The 20942-nt window shown below is 47.1% G+C and overlaps 1 protein-coding gene across 4 annotated transcripts; it reads right to left on the reverse strand.

Moving 5' to 3' along the window:
- Positions 1-64: 64 nt before the first annotated feature.
- On the reverse strand, positions 65-16679 carry LYRM9 (LYR motif containing 9). 4 transcript variants are annotated; one of them, XM_026016249.2, is made up of 4 exons: positions 16600-16679; positions 4224-4367; positions 2537-2629; positions 65-1592 (listed from the first exon to the last, which is right to left on the reverse strand). In XM_026016249.2, the coding sequence occupies exons 2-4, from the start codon at positions 4347-4349 to the stop codon at positions 1575-1577; spliced, it is 237 nt and encodes a 78-aa protein (XP_025872034.2). In that variant the 5' UTR covers positions 4350-4367; positions 16600-16679; the 3' UTR covers positions 65-1574. The 4 variants fall into 4 exon arrangements, with proteins under 4 accessions (XP_025872034.2, XP_025872033.2, XP_072603882.1 ...); XM_026016248.2 differs by having other exon boundaries at positions 65-1788; positions 16600-16673; XM_072747781.1 differs by lacking the exon at positions 16600-16679 and adding an exon at positions 12846-12986.
- Between the last annotated feature and the right edge of the window lie 4263 nt (positions 16680-20942).

The following is a 20942-nucleotide window of genomic DNA, read 5'->3' on the forward strand; positions in this document are numbered from 1 at the left end:
CACACAGTAGGTGGCAACATGTGTTTGCGAAAATGAATGAGCATAACGTTCAAGACACCAGAGCTTTCAAAAACTGATATATTTACTTCATTACTTGCTGATCAGTGAAGTGCATACAGATGTCTCTGAGTAACTTTAAGTCATATAATTCATGGCAGGTCACAAACATGCTGGCTCATCCCTCTGGCTGAGAGTCCTTGGAGATACTCAAGTCCTAGTGCGACTTTTCTGCTTTTGGCTGCTCCTCTGCTCTGGTCCCCACCCCCCCTTCCTGGCTGCTTTCCCTCCCTCTGCTGCTCCTCTTTCCCTCCCAAATCTGCGGCGTTTGATACATTCAGACAGACCTCGTTTAGTAGCTTGGTGACATTGAAAAGGGACTCAAACTGCCTGTGCTTCCATCTCCCCATCTGCAAAGCAGGGCTTCCTCGCTGTGGTAACTGACCACAGCCATGCAGGCAGCTCCCTGAGCCAGCTTCTGTATGAAGCCCCTAGCACGCATGAGAGCTTCATAGTCCTCACTCCCACCCTGGCAGGTAGGTGTGGGCACTACTCCACAGGAGATGGGGAAACCAAGGCTAAGTAGGCCAGGTAAGTTCCCAAAAGCAACTCCTATGGAATTGGGACACGATCCAGTCTGTCTCTCCACAGGGTTTCAGGCTCACCATAACCCACAGGAACGCTTGCTCCCGACCTCCATTTTTCCTCCCAAGATGGTGGCAAAGAAGGGAAGGGCCAGCAGAACAGACTGCAGGTTCACAAGAGGTCTGTGTGCTTTAGCATCTGCTGTAGCTGCTCTGCCTTTCTTCCTTGTTCCATGCAGCCTGCATTTCACCAATTCATGGTCACAAGAAACTCCATAAAGGCAAGGACTGGACTTCAAGGAAGGACTTCCCACCAAGCCTAGAGGAGTGGCTGCTTGATGGACTGCTGGGCATGGTGGGACCCTGAAGTTCAGGGACACCAAGCAGGGCAGGACAAGATCACAAACAACCTGGGCCCGATGAGGAACGTGCCAGAGAGATGCATGGAGCACCGCAGTCCAGAGGAAGGAGTAGTGGAGGATGGCGCTCCCGGGGAGGACATTTACTTGCATTACCATGTATCACATCCTGCATGAAGCTCTTCAACATCATCATATTTAATCTTCACTAGGAGGAATCTGAGCTCAAAGGCAAGACCCTTGAAAAGTTGCAGAACTGACATTCAAATCCAGACCCGACTGGTTCGAAAACCCACACCCTGTCCTCTCAGCACAGCCTGAGGGGATGCCCACTCTGGGTCTCAAAGGACAACATCCAGAATAAATGCATCACCTTCAGAGCAAAGTGACAAAACACAGTATCCCCAAGTCCACACGGCAACTGGCCAGAAAAGCAAATGTAAAGGATGCTGGGGAAAACAAACATGGCAAGAAGAGCCAGGTGAGCAATAGTCAGCTTCTCCTACTCCTGATTTCCTGCTCTAGGCCAACAGGCCAATGCATATTCCAAAAGTGCCGCTGCTGAGTAGTTCTGTAAGCGAGGTCTCTCAACGTCAATGTCTTCAGAGCAACTCGTTCTCTAGGCCCTAGAGCCTCAGTTTTGTTTTTTATACTGTAAGACAGAGATCATTAGAAGTGGGTGAGGGAAGCCAGTGGGGGAGGGAGGACCCAGAAAGTCCCGGGAACCATGTTCTTGCAGGTGTTAGCTGCTTCCTGCAGGGGCTTCTCAGAGGTAGCAGGGCAGGCACCAGACAGTCAGATCTCTAGCTGGCACTGGGACCCCCTTTCTTCTTTAATGGAAAAGGAATCTGACAGGGTAAGAGGGTGCACATAAGACAGACACGGGAGCATCAGAAGGGAACACAGGCATGTCATCCTATTCTTTAAGCCGAATCTTAGTTCAAAGGTTCAAAGGAAAAAAAAAATCTCAGATAGAGGAGGACCCTCAGAAGCCATTCAACCCAATCATTGACTTTTAAAAATGAACCCCGGACCTCACATCTGGAGATTCTGATTTAGAAGGATGGAGGGTGGGGCATGCTCCACCCAGCTGTCTAGGTTGTTCTAACACCAATGGATAAGGACCAGCAAATTAGTCTGTATTTCTGATCCTTCCCTTCCTCTACCAAAATAGATACTTGAATGTTTCCTCAAGAACCCTGCTTCAGTATGAAGAACCCTGGAAATGGGGAGCTCACTACACTCCAAGACAGCTTCCCTGTCTGAGGTACCACAAGGCTGCTGCTAGTTCTGGCACTATAGCTTCCAGAAAGCCCTTTCTCTTCCTTCTTTCTGCTACCCAATCTCAGCTTCTTCAGCACTGTTTGCTTTTAGGGACTGAGAACTCCCCACCCCTGCAGAAAACAGACACAACCAGAAGGGCATCTGCCACCATGTCTGGGCTTCTGGAGGAGAGGAGCAGCTGGCTGGTGACACCGGGTGCCTCTGCAGCACTGGTTGGGCTCAAGCGTGGGGCAGGGGTGACCCCTGGTGGCCATGGAGATTACAGCTGTCAATCCCCTAGCTGGCAGGTGGAGCTGGGACCCAAGCACTTACTTTGTTCATGATCCAGTCTGCATCTTCTATGGCTCTTTGAATAATCTGCTGGATTCTCTCAGGATTGTCTTCATCTGAATGAACCCGGAAACTCTAGAAGTTTAAGCATAAAAAAAGATACAAGGCAAAATTCACAGGACCAGCATCTTCAGAGCCCCAATCATAGGCCAGATACACTGTGGCTACTTTCCACTCAGCACGGTTCTTACCCCTCGAGAGACAGAACAATACCACCTACAGATGAGGATACAGAGGCCTGGATCCCCTAACTGGCCACTGTGCATAGCGCCAGCATTCAAATCCTGGTCCATTCAACTACACAGGCTGTCCTCATGCCAGCAGAGCAGCTACAAAATGGAAGACTGGTCCCCAAGTTACCCCAAATCAAGCTGGGCCCAAAGATTATCAGGCAGCAGGAGTCCAAGGGAACTTTCATATCTCAGTTTAATTTGCTCCTCTGAGGGAGCTGTTTGCACCAGGCTGCACAATAGGAAGGAACAGGGCTTCTCCAGGCCCATGCTGGAAGGCCAAGTAGACGGTGGGCAGTGGAGATAGTGACTGGAAACTCTAGCCAGGCCCGGTGCTGAGCAATTTGGTGCCCTTTGACCAGATGTTCACCCTTGAGAAGGAACGTGAGATTCGGGCTCATTGGTGTGGCACCCAGAGCCCTTCACAAGGGTACCTGGCACCTCCTCTGTCCCCTCACTCTCAACCCCACAGGTCCTAGTTGTCTTTAGGAGCACCTCAAATGCTCACTCTCAGAAGTCCTCCCTGATGCCCTCAGACAGCTAGCTGCTCCCTCCTCCATGTTTTCACAGCCTGTCGATTGCTACACTTTTTTTTTTCCTTTCCACATTATATTTGTATTCATTTTAGTTTTTTATTTGGAAATAATTTCTCATCTACAGAAAAGTTGCAAGAATATGAACGAATTGGCTACTAGAATCACCAATTGTGAACATCTTACCATATTTGCTTTATCATTCTCTCTTTATGTGAGTTTGTACTCAATTATCTGGGAGCATTTAGAAGTTGCAGACATCATGCCCTTGACCCCCAAATGCTTCAGTGTTTTAATGAGGAGATGACATAACCCATTAATACAATACTATCATCTCATCTGCAGCCCATATTCAATTTCATGAATGTCTCCAACAATGTACTTTTTAATAACTTTTTTTTCTGGTCCAGAATCCAATGTACTCATTACATTTAGCAGTCACACTTCTTTACTCCTCTTGAAAGCAGAGCAGGGCTGCCTTTCTCTGTGCTTCATGACACTGACATGTTGGATGAGCAGAGGCCAACTATGTGGGAGATGATCCCTCCATCTGGATTTACCTGATGTTTTTTCATGAGTATATTCAGGCTGTGCATTATTGGCAGGTATGCCTGTCAAAATGATGTTTTGTCCTATACTCTATTTTAACTATCCATTTAGCTGCCTTATTTGAGTCCTGGCACCAAGCTGGTGGCTAGATCACATATCTTCTGTCTTCTGAGCAGAAATCAGAGAGAGGAGTGGGGCTGTGGTTTTTGGTGGCCTTTTACCAGACTGCCATCCCTCCCCTCCACCACCACCCAAAACATTATCCTGCCCTCTGCCCCCACCCCTGGTCCCCAATGCTGAGGCAGGCCCCCTATTATAGGGTACCCCCACTCCTAGCCCTGTATACCCTGCTCCCACCTGCCTGACAGCATGCTTGTAATGCTCCTGGATGCCCTTGGTTGGCAGCTGCCGGCAACAGCGCAGCAGGTACCGGGAGAGCTGCAGTGGCCTCTGGACCAGCTCTGCTCCTGGGAGTGGGGCCATCTGCAAGACCCTCTGTCCCTGGAAAACACAAAGAATTACTTCTAAGGCAGCGAGCCAATCCTTGGCCCTGACCCCCACAACTCTGCGAGGCATGTCAAATACAAGGTGGAGGCCAGGTCCCCTTTGTGCTACACCTCACACAGCACAGACCCCGGGCTCGGTAGGGCAGTCAGTCCTGCAGAAGTCTCAGTCCAGAGCTGGCCTGCCAGGACCAAAGACAAGATGCACAGTCTCATCCTGGCACCAACTTCCGGTGGTGGGTGAGGAGGTGTCAGGGACCCGCAGAGTAGGGGAGACAGGCAGGAAGACCCTGCACTGCAAGACAGAGAAACCAGCTGACTACCCGCAGCAGAGGAGAACCACCAGAGGTCTGGCTCCACCTCTCCCTAGACCCGGCCCATCCGAGCCCTGCATCCACGGGGTTGCAGGGATTGGGGGGGGGGGGGGGTTACAGATGGGCATGTGATAGAAGTGGTCCAATCAGGGCACATCGCTCCACCTCTGCAGGGGTCACAGGAAGGCCTCGTTCTTTCCCTCTAGACTTGCCCCTGAGGCGATTTCCTCCTCTCTCATCTTGCCTCCTCTGGAAGCCTGAGACTGGAGCCACACAGCAGCAGGTGGTGCTAATAGTATGCGCGGAATCAAGTCTGAAGAATTCACTGGAACCCTACAACTATCCACCTGAAGGCAGTCCCACCTCTAGACTTTTCAGTGACCTGAGCCAATTAATACCCTTTGCCAAAGCAACTTGGGTTTGTTTTTTTGTCATTAGCAACCCAAAGAGTCCTAACTGATGGACATGGCTCCAGCTTTAAGGAAGAGTGCAAACAGGGCAAGGCCCCTACAGTTCTTCTGCCACGAATATCAGCCTGCTAGTCTGACAACTGTACTAAAGGCCCCCCCCAAAAAAATCCAGAGGGGAACCCCATACAATGGGGGCAAAGACCTTCCAGGGCCACCACAGAGGACATAACACCAAAATTCCCTACCTGATGGGCAGACTCCACTGGCAGGCTTCCCCAAACTATATAAAGTGCTAATCAAATATTGTAAAATGCTAGTCGTGTAACAGATGGTTACCATCTGCAGTCTTCAAAATTAACATTTGGAAAGAGCACAACTTTGTTTCGGTAGATAAAAACCCAAGCAATACTTAGAAACCAACCCAGCAAGTATGGGCGGGAGATTATTTTCAGCTCAATTATAATACTTAGTCATTCTCAGTAATAAGTAGCAGAGAATGCATGTGTGGGTCCACTCAGAAGAGTTAAACTAAAAATGTTTTAATTTAATTTAATTTAAAGTGTGGGTTTGCTATTAAGGGGCAATGAACTTCACAGCATCCTTGCTAAAATTGTAGTCAAACTCTGACACCACTAATGATTGCTTGGCATATCCTACTCTTTGCACTTGACTTTAGCCCTTCCTAGGCTCCTCTGTGAAGGCACCTCTGTCTTCCCAGGCAACCAAACCAAAAGCATCACCAAGCCAACCCAGACTCCTCTTCCATGTCACTAAGTCCTATCAAATTCTACCTCTGAATGCCCCTCAAATCTGTCCCCCCCCCCCATTCCCTCTGCACATCCTTGCTTCAGACTTATCAGAGCTCCCATAGACAACTACCAGAATTCCTAGCAGGTCTCCTTATCTTCCAATCTATTCATCACTCAACAGCCAATGAATCCTTCCAAAACTAAATCTCAGCATGGCATGTTTCCCTAAAACCCCAGATCTGATATCCACCCCTATCCTTGTAATTCATGACAACTTTCCCAAAATATAGGAAAAATATGAAATTATTTTAAGCAGTATATGGACCAATGTCTCTTTATTATAATGATTTTACATTTATTTTCATGTATAATGAAAAAAAATCCCAGAATTTCATACATATTGTGGCTTAAACAGTTTTTAAAAGGAATGGGCATAAAACTGATATTTTTAAATGTATCAAGCAAATAAGAATGCAGTTGAAATGTGTATATGACATAAATCATGAAAGTGGTACTAAAGTTTGGACAGCACTGGCCTTTGGAACAAAGTCTATACTCCTTCCTCCAAGGCCCATGCCTACCCCTCATCACATCTCCCACCATTCACCTCAGAGTCCAAGCAACCAGAGCTCTGAGTGGCACACTCCATGACAGCCTGTGTATGTATACATATATATAACATATATATGTTATATTCCTATACATATATTATTTATAAGGAATTGGCTCACATGATTATTAAATCTGGCAAGTTTGAAATGTGCAGAACAGATGTCCCAGTTGGAGTCAATGTTAAACCAGGGAAAGCCAATGTCCCAGGCTGAAGGCCATCAGCCAGGAGAATCCTCTCTCACTTGGGGGACAGTCAGACTGTTGTTCTATTCGGGACTTCAAGTGTTTGGATAGGCCCACCCACATTAGGGAGGGCAATCTGCTTTACTCAGTCTTCTGATGTAGATGTTAATCTCATCCAGGGGTTCCTGGGTGGCACAGTAAGTTAGGCATCTGAGTCTTGGTTTTGGCTCTGGTCCTGATCTCAGGGTTGTGAGAAAGAGCCCCAGGTTGGACTCAGTGCTCAGTGTGGAGTCTGCTTAAAAGATTCTCTCTCAGGGCAGCTCTGGTGGCTCAACCGTTTAGCACTGCCTTCAGCCCAGGGTGTGATCCTGGAGACCCAGGATCGAGTCCCAAGTCAGGCTCCCTGCATGGAGCCTGCTTCTCCCTCTGCCTGTGTCTCTGCCTCTCTCTGTCTCTCATAAATAAATAAATAAAATTTTTTAAAAAAAATTATTTCTCTCTCCCTCCACCCCTCACTCCTACTCTTACTCTCAAATTAATTAATTAATTAATTAATTAAAAATAAATAAATGTTAACCTCATTCAAAAACAGACTCCCATACACACCCAGAATAATGTCTAGCCAACATCTGAGCACCCCGTGGCCCAGTCAAGTCGACACATAAACCTAACCATGACAGTAGATGTTTAATATTCATGTGACCAATGAATCCTCCCACTCTTGCCTACAATCTGCTTCCTGCAGGTCTGATCCTTCAACACTCAACTGTTAGGTCTGGCACCGCCTCCTGAAAGTCTTCAGTGATCCACCATCCTTGCCACCGTGTTCAACAGGAGACCTATGGGTACCTCAAACACCCCTTGTGAACCCCCCATCACTCTAGTTTAGGCTTCATCATCTGTTACCTGCATTACTGGGAGGGTATTTACCTGCCCTCAGCCTCCTTCCAGCCATGTTCCATGGCCACCACAATGCCTTGTCTAATGCCCAACTAAAAATCTTTCCACAGCTGGACAAGACAGGATATTGTGAATTATTTTCAATTATTAATTTTCTGAGGTAGAATAACAATGTGTTGTGTGGGAGAACGTCATTCTTCAGAGATGCAAGTGGAAGGAAGTATTTGGAGGTGATGTTTCATCAAGTCTGCAACTCACTTTCCCATGGTTCCACAAAAAGAGAAAAAACGGGGTGAGAAAGATAAAGCAAATGTAGTGAAATGTTAAGATTGTGTTTAGATGGCAGGAAAAAGGGTAGACATTGTGCTGTTATTTCAACTTTTATATATTTTGAAATTTTTTGTGACAAAGTTATTTTAGAAAAAAACCCTTGCATGGCTTTCCCAATTACCTAGGGGATCATATTAAACCTACTAGGCTATACCAACTCCTAAAGCCTTACTTACCCACCAGATCCATCCCTCATCATTCCTCCACCTGCCAGGCACATTGATATACCACCTATGGTTCCTTTAGTAATAATAACAAATAATAAGCACTTACAATTATTACTCCAGCAGCCTTACTAAATGTGTATCATGTGAGAGACACGATTCTAAATGATCACATGAATTAACTTATTTTGATTTTCACAATTCTTTTTTTTTAAGATTTTATTTATTTATTCATGAGAGACACAGCGAGGGAGATAGAGAGGCAGAGACATAGGTAGAGGGAGAAGCAGGCTCCAAGCAGGAAGCCTGATGTGGGACTCGATCCTGGAACTCCAGGATCATGTCCTGAGCCAAAGACAGATACTCAACCGCTGAGCCACCCAGGCGACCCTTCACAATTAATTCTACAAGAAGGTACCATTATGTTCTCTTTTATAGATAAAGAAATGGAGGCAAAAAGAAGGCAAGAAGTTTGTCCAAGGTCACATAGCTGTAAGTGCAGAAGCCAGGATTTCCACCTGGGAACTCTGGCTCCAGGGTCCAGGTGGGTGTTATTCTTCCTAACTGCACCCCCTTTCCCAATTTATTTTTAAGGGATGACTTCTTCCCGTTGAGTCTAGCCTCCTGAGACTGTTGTCCGTGGCTCCATCTCTCCTGGGCTACAAGAGACCAAGTGAGTACTTCCCACCTCTGGAAATGGGTTCTCGAGCAGGGTTACAAAGAGCCTGAAATGGGACACCTGGGTGTCTCAGCAATTGAGTGTCTGCCTTCAGCCCAGGGAGTGGTCCTGGAGTCCTGGGATCGAATCCTGAATCGGGCTTTCTGCATGGAGCCTGCTTCTCCCTCTGCCTGTGTCTCTCTCTCTCTCTCTTTCTCTCTCATGAATAAATAAATGAAATACTTTTGAAAAAAGAGAGAGCCTGAAAATGAGTTCATGCACCCCAGCAATGGAGCGTCCTGATCAGCCTCTTCCTGCTCTAAACTGTCCTTGTAGCTCCTGCCTCCTGGTCTTCCAGAAACGTCTAGGTTTCTGCCCAGTTCTCCAGCCTTCTCCCTTGATTCTGTGTGTCCCTAATACTCTTCCAGGAATTTCTTTTTGGTTAAGTCTTTCTATCCCCACTTACTCCCTGCACAGAACTAGACTTTCTCGCTGATCTGTTGGCCCACAGCCTGTGGGGCCTGCTTAGGTCAGCAGGAATCGCCCCGGGCTCCAAGCATTTGCCTCCCCATCCTCCCCACCGGCTGCATGAAACTCCCATGAGGGCAGGGACTGTGTCACATTCCTCCATCTCTGTCCTCTCAGTACCAGCACCGTACAGCCTGGTACCAAGCACATTCTTCCATCAATACTTGCTGGCTGATGAACCTCAGAATCTAGGCCCTAAGTAGTCTTGCTCATCACCTCTGGCAGCAACACTCTCCCTTTACCACCCATCTATGCCAAGCCTTTCTGGTCACCTCAGCTTCCTTCCAGCTCACCTGCTGGAACTCCCTCCAGGCAACTGATGCCTCCAGCCTCATACAGCCTGGAGAGACCATCAGGCCAGAATATCCTCAAATCCCCTCCTCCATGAAATTTATCCTTGCCTGAGAGCTGACTGATGTGCTAAGCATGGTGCTAGACATTTTTACATCAACGCTCTGACAAAAAGAATTATCCCATTTTGCAGCTGTGGAAACTGAGGCTGATCATGAACACATGGCCAGGGAGTGGTGGGGCTGGGACGTGGACTCTAGCTCTCACTCCAGTGCTCCAACCTCCCTGAGTTCTTGAAGGAAAGGGGCCCTTCCTTTTCCTTGTCTCTGTTAGGCTCTCAGAGCCTCTCTCCTGGATTAATCCAACATCCTTCTGAAATGTCTCTTCTCTAGTCCCTCTCCTATGCTCAGCCAGCATGAGCAACTAAAAACAAAAATCTCATCTTTGTGACCCTTGCTTGATATCCTTTAATGGTGCACTCAGAACAAACTCTCAGCTCGCCAGTGTGTGTGTGTAGTGCGTATAGTGGTGGTGGTGTGTGTATGCTTGTGGCGGGGGGGGGGGGGGGGGGGGGAAGCGGGGAGTTCAAGGTTTTCCCCAGTCAACTGCCAAGCTCTATCCCATTTGCAACCAAATTCCAAATTCCCCATTCCCTTCACCGTCTCCCTGGCTCAGCCTCCTCAGCGCCTTTGTTATGTATAATGTCTAGCATGCAGTGGTCACTCAACAGAAGGGTGTCAAACTGAACCCTTCCTCCCTGACACCTTCCAGTCAACTTTCTTGCACCCTGAAGACCAAGTGGAACAGTGGAAGCACTTGGGCCTCAGGTCATAACAAGACTGATGTGAGGAATAAGACAGCACACATGCCTGGCTCACAGCAGCAGCAGCTCACTAAAGAGGAGACCCTTCTCTACCCCCTGGAAAAGCAGCAAAAGGGAAAACAATACGTCATGATGCCTTTCAGTGCTTCTATCCAAGGCAAAAATGGCCTGCTGAGGGGTAGCTGCTCATGCAAACTGACCCTGGGAGAGGTTGTGGATTTCACTGATTTAGTTACCTCTGTGGACATCAAAGAAAAAAAAATACATCTTTTTTTCTTTGAAATCGAACTAAAAAGCAGGTGAAACTTATTTAGCTTTTTCTCAAATCAGAACTAAGCTCTGGTTATTCATCCTGTAGCCTCCAATGAATTAGGAAGTTATAAAAATACCTAAGGTGGCATGGCTTGACTCGTGGCAGGTGCTCAGTAAGAGGTGTTAACTGAATGAGCAGAAAAGTCATCCAAAGTAGGGAGTCTTTTAAGACCAGAGCGCTGAAGGCGACCTTTTCCCATCCAGGGTAAAAGAAATCTCTTCTCCACATCCCTGGCAGGGAGTCACCCAGCTTTTCTCCCTTAACATGCTCCCTTGTGGCGGGGAGCTCATGACCTCCCAAGTCTGAGCTCTCCACTTCATTCAGCCAGAGCTGTCAGAGTCCCTTTGGCTCTGAGCTAAAATCTGCTCTGTAAACTTTACTGTCGGCCTGAGCTCTGCCCTCTGGGGCTTAAGTCTCCCTAGACGACCCCCACCCCTACCCCCCACCCCCGCCCTGCAACCAAATCCAATCTGTCACTGTTCAGTCAATGACCTCAGCCCTGGATTCTCTTTCAGGATCCCCACCCTAAACGCCTCTCCCAGGGCCTGCCCCGTCCCACGTATGCTCCTCTGGACATACACACACCCTCATTATCAATCTCACTCTCAGATGTATTGTCCAGTGGGAAAGCCACAGTTTTCCCATGTCCTGACCAGCTCCATGGGTTCTGGAGCTCAGGTGGCAAGGTCACGTCCTTTACCTGGCAATTCAAGGAATGCCGCTCAGGCTGCATTCTCTGTTTGGGCGCCATGTGACCCTGGCACTCAGCTCAGGGGAATCTTTTTTCCATGAACTCTTTTAAATCTGTTTCCCATCTTGTATTTTGTTGGTTCAGTCCAGAGTCACCATCTGCCACCATATCTAGGGTACCTGACCCTGTCAGCCAGCTCAGCTCAATTCCATACAACAAAAGCACAGAAACAATCATATCCCAGGCACAAATGGGGTACAAAGAGAAAGACGTTAACTCCAGCAAGCCATGTCACTTACCCATCCAATGCCGTTCAGAGCGACTAGCATCTGTGTCTCTGGACTCGGCCCTAAGACCGGAGATGAATGGCCTGACATGCTACCCAGTTGTCCTACCTTGAGCTTTCTTCACCACTGGTGCCATGTCTAACAGTCTACCGCTCAGGGAGTGATCAGCCTATGTGCCAGGTAGGTGTTGGGAACTTTTACATGTGTTACCTCACGTATCCTCACAACAATCTTATGGGGGTATGTATCATTAGCCCCATTTTTATAGATGATAAGACTGGAGCTCTGAGAGGTTAAGTAACTTGCCAGAGACCACAGGTATTAGACAGTAAGACCAGGAAAGAAACCAAGGGTTGTTGGATTCCAAAGCCCCTGCCCCTACCTGCTTTTAACACTACCTGTTATGTCCATATTTGACCCATCCACAAAATGCTGTGTGGATCAGGGCTAAGGACCCCACAGAGAACTCCCCTGGGGCTCATTCAGGACTAGGACTGCATTCATGAAAGCACTTGACTGTGCTATTATCCAGTACTTGTTTTTCAACTTTCTCCATAAAACTTTGCTCCATCTTTTCTGATACCAAGGGCACCATCTATAGCTTCCTGCTGCATAAAGATGAAAAAAAAAAAAAAGTCAAAAGGCTGATGTCAATTACACAGACAAAGAAAAGGGGGCAACTAAGGAAATGCTAAAAAAGCTCTTAGGAAAGCCAAAAGAGAATATAACAGAATAAAGGAAAAGAGTGATAATAAAGCCACAAAGGGAATTTCCTGGGAGCCAAGTGCTATCACTGGTACAGATGCTGAGAGGTAGGCCTATGGCCCCATTTAACCCCACTGTCTCTTTCCCTACCCTGTGCCCTGACATAGGGCACCTAAAAATAATTGGGGAAAAGTCATCTTTTTTAAAAAAGAAAGAAAGAAAAGAATTGAACTATAGAACATGACCAGAAATTATGTCCTATTGAGCACTGATACAAAACTAAATTAAGCCTGCACAGGCCATTGTTTAAAAATGCAATTATTTCTCTGGATGGGGAAAGTCACAGTATAGAAGCAGAGTGGTTCTGCTCCCCCAGCTCCGGGGCTCCAGCTTGCACACGCACGTTCTCCCAAGCTAGAAATGAGGCAGCAATCCACGCTCCTCCAGTCCCTTTCCTTCACAGTCAAGGCTCTTAAGACGGACCCTTCCCATGCCCCTCACCCCCCACCTTCACGCACCTGGCCAGTACCTGGGCTCCCAGCTCTGCAGCTTTATAACATTGCCTTGCTCTGAGGATCCAAACAGCACTCTCTCCAGCCCAACCCAAGGATACTTCCTAAAAAACACATCATGTCACTTCCCTTCTCCAAAACCTCTGTGAAGTGTTCTTGACTCACTGCCTTCTGAAATCTGGTTCCAACTTCGCTTGTCAAACTCATCTCCTGCTATCTATATGCCCCACATTCTAAGTACATCCTGAACTTAGCAGCTAGGTTCATGGGCTATGGGATAAGGCGTTCAAATCCTGCCTCAATCACTGGCTAGCTGGGGGTCCTAGGGATGTTTCTCAACTTCCACCTGACCAGAGTCGGTTGCACATCTGTCGATGGGGCAACTAATAATATTTCCTACACACACACACACACACACACACACACACACACAATTTCCTACACAGAATCGTTGTGAGGATTAAATAATGCTCCCAAATCTAACTTAACATGGTGTCCGGCACAGACAATGTGCTTAGTAACTATTGTTAATAGCATCTCTGAAACTGCTGTGCTCTTTGAAGTCTCTCTTTCTCCTATGCCAGATCCTTGCCTCAAGAATTCCTCTGGATCCTTAAAGATTTAGCTCCCCCCCCCAAAAAAAGATTTAGCTCCCATGTCACTTCCTCAAGGCTCACACCCCATGCTGCCCATACTGCTCTAATAAGGTCTCACGTTGTGCTGTAATCATTTCTGTACCAGTGTGATGGAAGAGCACAGAGTGGATTTTGACAACAAACGGCCCTGGTTTAGGAGCCTACCTCTGTCATCTATAAGCCATATGATCCTGGGCAACTTGTTTGACTTCTCTACATTCTGCCTCTTCTGTAAACTGAAGAACCAAATACGTACCTCCTGGGGAGGAGGTTGTAGAGATCAAGCAAGCTAATGTAAGTGCCTAGCACTGGGGCTGGCACATACTACGTGCTTGAACATCTCTTACCCTTGCCTACTCCACCTGGCTATCTGTTCCTTGCTGACTATAAGCTCCTGGAAGGACAGACTGTGTTGTATTATAGTTACCCCTCCACGGTTAACTGTATCCAGAACATGACAGAAGCTCAATAAATGCGTGTTGATTGACCTTCATGTACCACAGAGGAGACTAAAGCCAAGACAGTGCCTATCCTGAAATCACAAAGCCGGCAGGTGGCAGAGCCAGGTCTCAAACTCAGGCTCTGAATCCCTGGCTCTGGATCCTCAGCTCTCTTCCCACACCTGCTGCCTCAAAGGCCAAGGAGCCACCCTGAATATCACATTTGTCAGTTCAACCACCCTGAGCCAGTTCACCAGTTTAGAGTGAATCTGGTGAGCTATCCCAGGCAAAGCAACCTGGAAAAATCAGACAAAAGGCAAACATGCTGGTCTCAGAGCAGAGCAACCAGCAATGTGGAGTCATTGTGATGTTAAACTGCTTTGTGCCAAAGGCCTTCCACACACAGACCACAACATACCACTCTGGTTTGGGGGCAAAAGAAGGGAACCATTATACACCTGCCAGATGTCAGCCACTCAGCTGTGTACTTCATAGGGGCTACTTAATCTACAACCCTATTGCTCCCATTTTTTAAAAAGATTTTTTATTCATTTATTCATGAGAGAGAGAGAGAGAGGCAGAGATACAGGCAGAGGGAGAGGCAGGCTCCATGCAGGGAGCCCGATGCGGGACTCAATCCTAGGTCTCCAGGATCACGCCCTGGGCTGAAGGCAGCGCTAAACCACTGAGCCACCCGGGCTGCCCTATTGCTCCCATCCTACAGAGGATGAAAACTGAGGCTCCGGGTCACACAGAACTAGGTGAGAGCACAGCTGGGCTCTGTAGCCCATGCTCTTTCTACACACATGCAGCTCTGATCTCTTGAGCTGAAAGCTCTGGATTTATCCTCTCATGCTCTCCCTCCCTCCCCTCCTCCCTTACCCAACTACTCTTCCAGGCCCCCACATTGCTCTGCCCTAAAGGAATCCAGGTCTCACTTAAGAGGACTTCTCTGACCACTCTGCAGTCCCTTCTATCTTTCTTCATGATACTCCTCACCACCCGACATAGATTTAATTGTCTGTATTCTCCCACTGGAATGTAAACTCCATAAAGCTGCGAGTTTATTTATTTTGTTCATGGCTGTGTCCCTAGTACAGTACAGTGCCTGATACATGGTAGGCATGGGTGCACATGTATTAAAATAGTCATTAAGGACCAACAAGGTGCTAGGGGTAACAGAAGCAAACAGAAGCCCCTGACCCCATGTAACTTATACATTAACAGAAAATTAAAACTGATTATTTGGTTATAACTAATTACTACAAAGTAGAATTCAGGCCCCCAAGAGACTAGCTCAGGGAGTCCCTCATCCAGTCAAGGGTCAGAGGTTTCTTGAGAAAAGGACATTAAATCTGAGGTCTGAAAGAGGAGCAGGATTTAGTGAATGGGTGGTGAAGGCAGAGAGCAGTTTACAGGAAGGCCTAAGGGAGGAAGGGACTGCCAAGCCCACAGGAGCCCAGGGAGGGGGAGCCGAGGGGGAGGGAGAACAAACAGGATGCTGGCCAGGAAGGCGGGGTCAGGTCCAGAAGAACCTTGGTAAGAGCTGAGGAGTTAAGATTAGTCCTAAGGTCCATCAACTCATGATGGATAAATAAAACATGGTACATTCATACAATGGAGTATAATTCTGTAATAAAAAGCAATGGAGTACTGACACAGGCTACAAAATTGGCCAAACCTTGAAAACATTACTCTAAGTGTAAGAAGCCGTTCACAAAATACCATATATTGTATGATTGCATTTCCAGGAAATGTGCAGAATGGGCAAAATCCATAAAGACCGCATGTAGATGAGGGGTTGCCCAGGGGGCCGGGGCATGGGAGATTGAGAGTGACAGCTAAAGGAGAGGTTTCTTTTGGGGACAATATGTTCTAAAATCGATTATGAGTATGGATGCACAACTCTGAATATACTGGAAGACGTTCGATTGTGCACTTTGAACGAGTGAATCGGAAGCTATGTAAAAAAAAGAAATGGGGGCATCCCTGGGTGGCTCAGCAGTTTCGCGCCCGCCTTCAGCCTTCAGCCGAGGGCCTGATCCTGGAGACCCGGGATCGAGTCCCGCGTCGGGCTCCCTGCGTGGAGCCTGCTTCTCCCTCTGCCTGTGTCTCTGCCTCTCTCTGTGTGAATAAATAAATAAAATCTTACACAAACAAAAACGAAATGGTCCTGAGGACTAAGGGGTTTCGGACTCAGCGGGACTTGAAGCGTTATGCAGGAGCATCCATCAAAACGTGAAGGTTGCCGTGGGCAAGCGCGCGCCCGGGGAGCTCGCTCGGGCAGGTGGACCCTGGCGGGCCCCGCCCGCTGTCAGGAACGCACCAGCCCAGGCTGAGCGCGGGGGGGTGTGCCAGGCAGCGGGCACTTCTCAGGGGTGACGAGTCCCCTGGGCTCCCCGCGGCCTGGGGCCCGGGGCCTGCTCCGCTCCCCAGAGGCGCCCGGCGAGGCCCAAGACGGGCCCGAGCGCGTCCCGGAGCCGCGCGGCAGGGCACCCGGCCGGCCGGGCCAAGAGCGCCAACAGCGGTGAAGGGGCCGGCGCGGGGCCCAGCCGGAGGCCCCACACCCCAGCCCGCCCCGCCGCCCCGCCGCCCCGCCGCCCCGCCGCCCGCGCGGCTCCGGCCCCCGCGCGCCCGCCCCTCCGCGCCTCCTCTCCCGCCCTCCGCCGGCGCCACGCGGCTCACCCGCCTCCACTGGGGAGCCACAACCCCGAACGCGGCGGACGCGGCGGACACGAGTGCGCCTGCGCCCTGGCCCTGGCCCCGGCCCCGCCCCGCCCCGCCCCCGCCCGGCGCCTGCTCGCCGAGCGCCCCCTGCCGGCCGCACGGGGCACTGGGGGCTGTTCATCAGGAAACCCTAGAGGCCCGACCCGCTGGGTGCCCCTTGCCTGATCCGACCCCACCCAGATGAGAAAGAAACCTGTCCCACTAACAGCCTTCTCTGCCTTAAACACTCGCTCTTCCTTCTGACTCTTGCTACCTCGCATGTAAGCTCTGAAGGCAGGCTCTCCCCACGTACCCGCATATTGGGCCGCCGCTAGAACGTTAGGGGGGCTCGAGATTCCTGAAAAGGCTTGCTGGAGGACTTTCCCTAAAGCACTTGTGTTGATGACAGGAATTGTATTTGTAAAGGAATCTGCGTTTTGAGTCATTTCATCAAATTACAGTCCCATAACACCTGTCAAAAGAATAAATATGACAGTAATAGGCATGCTTCTTTTCAGACCCGTCTATAATTATAATTGAGGAAAAGAATACAGAATTTAAACCCAGAGCTACTGCCAGTATCATTCTTTGAAAATGAAATAATGCTGTTTTATTAAATAGGCTCTCCCCGCTCTCTAATGTTTAAAGCTAAAGTGCTTCTCTGAATTGACTTAAATACAAGTTTTATATCCTCAAAGAAATAAAGATGAGTCTTTATCTTAAGACAAACCCCCTGTTCAATGATGCCGCTGATCCTCTGCTGTCTGAAAGAGAGTTGGGTTCTTACTGGATAATATTGCTTCTGTTCACGTCTCACTTCTCTAGGGCTTTTTAAACCCATTTGTAATGAAAAGGCTGATTTCCTTACACAGACTGACTCTATGTGTAGCTGATTTAACAGGACATTTCTTTTTTTCTCTCTTTTTCTTTCTTCTTCTTTTTTTGAAAGGAAAATATTGCTCCCTGGTGGCACCTGAGAACGTATTTTTCTCCTCCTCAACTAGGAAAAGCAGGGGATGTCTCTTAACAGAAGTGAGGTTTTCTTGTTTTGTTTTTTTAGTTTCAGCTTTTCACTCTTGTTTTTTGCTAACTCCCTTTATAGCTTTTTCTCCCTTGTTTTTGTTTTTCCGCTTCACCTCATATACTAGCCTTCACCTAACATACAAATCATATGGGCGTTCCTCCTGAAATATCCTGATAATTGCCTCAACCTTCTCTTTATTTTCAATATGTAGACTTGGACCAAATATATCTGAAAGATACGATTGTACCCTCATAAATCAGCCCTCTTAGTTACACACACAGAGTCAGGGGCACATCATTAGTGAAGATCCAATCAATAAATCATTAAGCTTTTAAATCCCTTATTAGGAATAATCTGCAGTATCACCATCTATTCCTGTGTTCAGCCTTGGGATCACTTGATATTTTGAAGAAATTTCAGTCTGTTCTTTGGCCCCATTTCCCTTTTTGTTCCTAGATCACTGTGTTCCTGCATCAGAAACATTGTTCTAATACCTAGATCTCATAAAATATTTAAGATGCAAGCTGTTCACTTTACCTCAGAAAGACACTACCTTCAGAATTACTTGTGCCTCTTCTGTCTACAAACATACACGATTTTACAGTTCACAAAAATTCCTTATAAACATCCAAACAACAAGAAAAAGTTAATCCAGAGTTGAGTAGGCTTGGACAAAAATTTTCAACTTTTCCAAAAATAATGGAAAACCTAGTTTTTTTCAAAAATAATTGGATTATAATACTTTGAACTTGACAGCAACCTTAGATTCTTGACAGCTTCAGTAGTAAAACTAAAGCATTCTTACCAGGCCAAACTCACTAAAAGAACAGCACCAGGCCCATAATCTAATGAAAATCCAACCATTCTTACTATGTCAATTTTCTTTACATTGAAACTTTAGTAGATGAACACCCTCATGTCGGACAGTGCATGATATTTTACAGATAAATGGAATTGAAAGACTTACTTGAGAAATTTGTCACTCAAGAGTTGACTGTCCAGAGGACATGTTCTCACAGGGGAGTTCATCGACTCTCCTGAGAAATACATCTCCACATTCTCTTGATTTCTGACATTATGTCATTTAACCCTAACAACTGCTGGTTTGTAAACAATATTTGTAGAAAAAGACACAAGTCCTGATGCTTCTTCCAGTTTAAACCTGTTTTTAGATTTCAAAGAGAAATGATAACATTTGCGTCCTCTGGTTAAATCGGGTTATTGTCTCAAAGGTTGACCATGTAAATAATTCAAATGAATTCATCACTGTACAATAGATTTAATAAGCATAATAAACACTTTGAAGAAAACACTTAGGACCCTAGGTCTGCCCTTGCTTTCACTCCCATTATCTCAGATTTCCCTGTGAACAGAATGAGTGGTGCCGTGTTGTTCCCTTCTATTCAAAATATGCAAAGTTGCTACTTACCAGTTTGCTATTTGCATGTCTCAAATCCTGCCAGAGCACAGGGTGAGGGGCATGGTGACCGGTGAATGTGCCAAAAGGGGACACCAGGGCGAAAATGGGAAACCCAATGAACAGATAGATCTTCTCCACCACAGGCTATTACAAAACATAACCCTCACCAACTACTGAAGATTTTTTTTTTAAGATAACAAAAATATTGGGTATAAAAGGTTAGGTGAAATTGCAGATACCTAGTGTCTTTTTTTCTTTAATTGCTGTGTTGAAGAAGAGGATGAGCAAGGATTTCAAGATTTTTGTAAAAAGGAATACAAGAGGGGCACCTGGGTGGCTCAATAGGTGGAGTGTCTGACTCTTGATTTTGGCTCAGGTCATGATCTTGGGGTCAAGAGATTGAGCCCCACATCAAGCCAACATGGGGCTCTTTTTTTTTTTTTTTAAGATTTTATTTATTTATTCATGACAGACACAGAGAGAGGGAGAGACACAGGCAGAGGGAGAAGCAGGCTCCATGCAGGGAGCCCGACGTGGGACTTGATCCTGGGTCTCCAGGATCCAGCCCTGGGCTGAAGGTGGCACTAAGCCACTGAGCCACCCAGGCTACCCAACATGGGGCTCTTTGCTCAGTGGGAAGTCTGTTTGGGAGTCTCCTTCTCTCTCTTCCCCTCCCCTGCTCACTGTCTCTCAAATAAATAAATGAATCTTAAAAAAAAAAAAAAAAAAGGAGTACATGAGAGATGAGAGAACAGTAGTGACTATTTACAACATACCCTAGGAGAGTAATTTACAGCCTGGGTTTTAGCCTTCCTGGACCTCTGTCCTGTGTTACTTTCAGCAGCACCTAAATCTAAACTTGCTGACTGGCATGTATCATTCAATATCTCCTGCTGTGTTCATAGAAATATATTCACAGTGGCCACACGTGGGAACACATTGATGATCGGATGTGTCATCTCTGAATATGAGTCTGAATATGAATTAAAGGGCCAAAGATAAGAGTTAAATGCCATAGTTAATAGAAATGTAGACTGTAAGATATGAACCACTTTATTAAATAGGATTATTTGGGAAGAGGAGAGGTAGAGAGCTGCAGAGGAAAAGGTGGGAGAAGAAGAGAGAAAAACAGAACAGTGGATAATGATAAAAGGTAGAAGGCAGTTATCATTTCGATGCTGTCCCAAAGAGAAAGGCCTAAAAAAGTTAAGTAGGGTGTTGTTGATTAAGGAAAACCATTATTCATTTGGCCAGGAAATAGGGTGTTCTGGCCAATCAAATATGTAGTTAATAGTTACCTTCCACTTTAGGGAACATTTATTGAGACTCTATCAGTGTAAAGCCCTGGGTCCCCGCAGAGTCCTCCGGACCCCCTCTCTTCCACTCCCCTTCTCCTTTCCTTCTCTATTTCTTGTTGGGAGCAGATCCCATCTTGACACTGGCCTGTCTCTGCCTTCTCGGTATTCTCTCCATAGATGTGCCAAACTCCTTACCTGCAGGGTCTAACCTCTTAGGCTTCACTCCATGGTTCCAGTCCCCTGCTGCAGCCTTTCTGACACTCAAATGCACCATGTTCTTTCTTCCTGCTCCTCTTTTAGATCCCAATTTACAGGTCTCTCTCTCTCGACTTCCCTGATGCGCCTACTCCCACTTGACCATTGGTACTAATAATCCTTTTGCCCCAGAAGAGTAGCCTGTATTTGCCCCATGGCTTGCATCACAGTTTATAATGGTAGATACCTTATCTTGGATTTCCCCAGAAGAAGACTTCGAAGCTGTCAGTGAGGGTGGCAAAAATGACACAGAGTTGATGGGTTTTACTTTCAATTTATGATCTAAACTCAAAGGCATACTGGATGCTGCCTGGGTCTCTTAGAA

Source organism: Vulpes vulpes, chromosome 2 (genome assembly GCF_048418805.1).
Source record: "Vulpes vulpes isolate BD-2025 chromosome 2, VulVul3, whole genome shotgun sequence".
Classification (NCBI taxonomy): Eukaryota; Metazoa; Chordata; class Mammalia; order Carnivora; family Canidae; genus Vulpes; species Vulpes vulpes.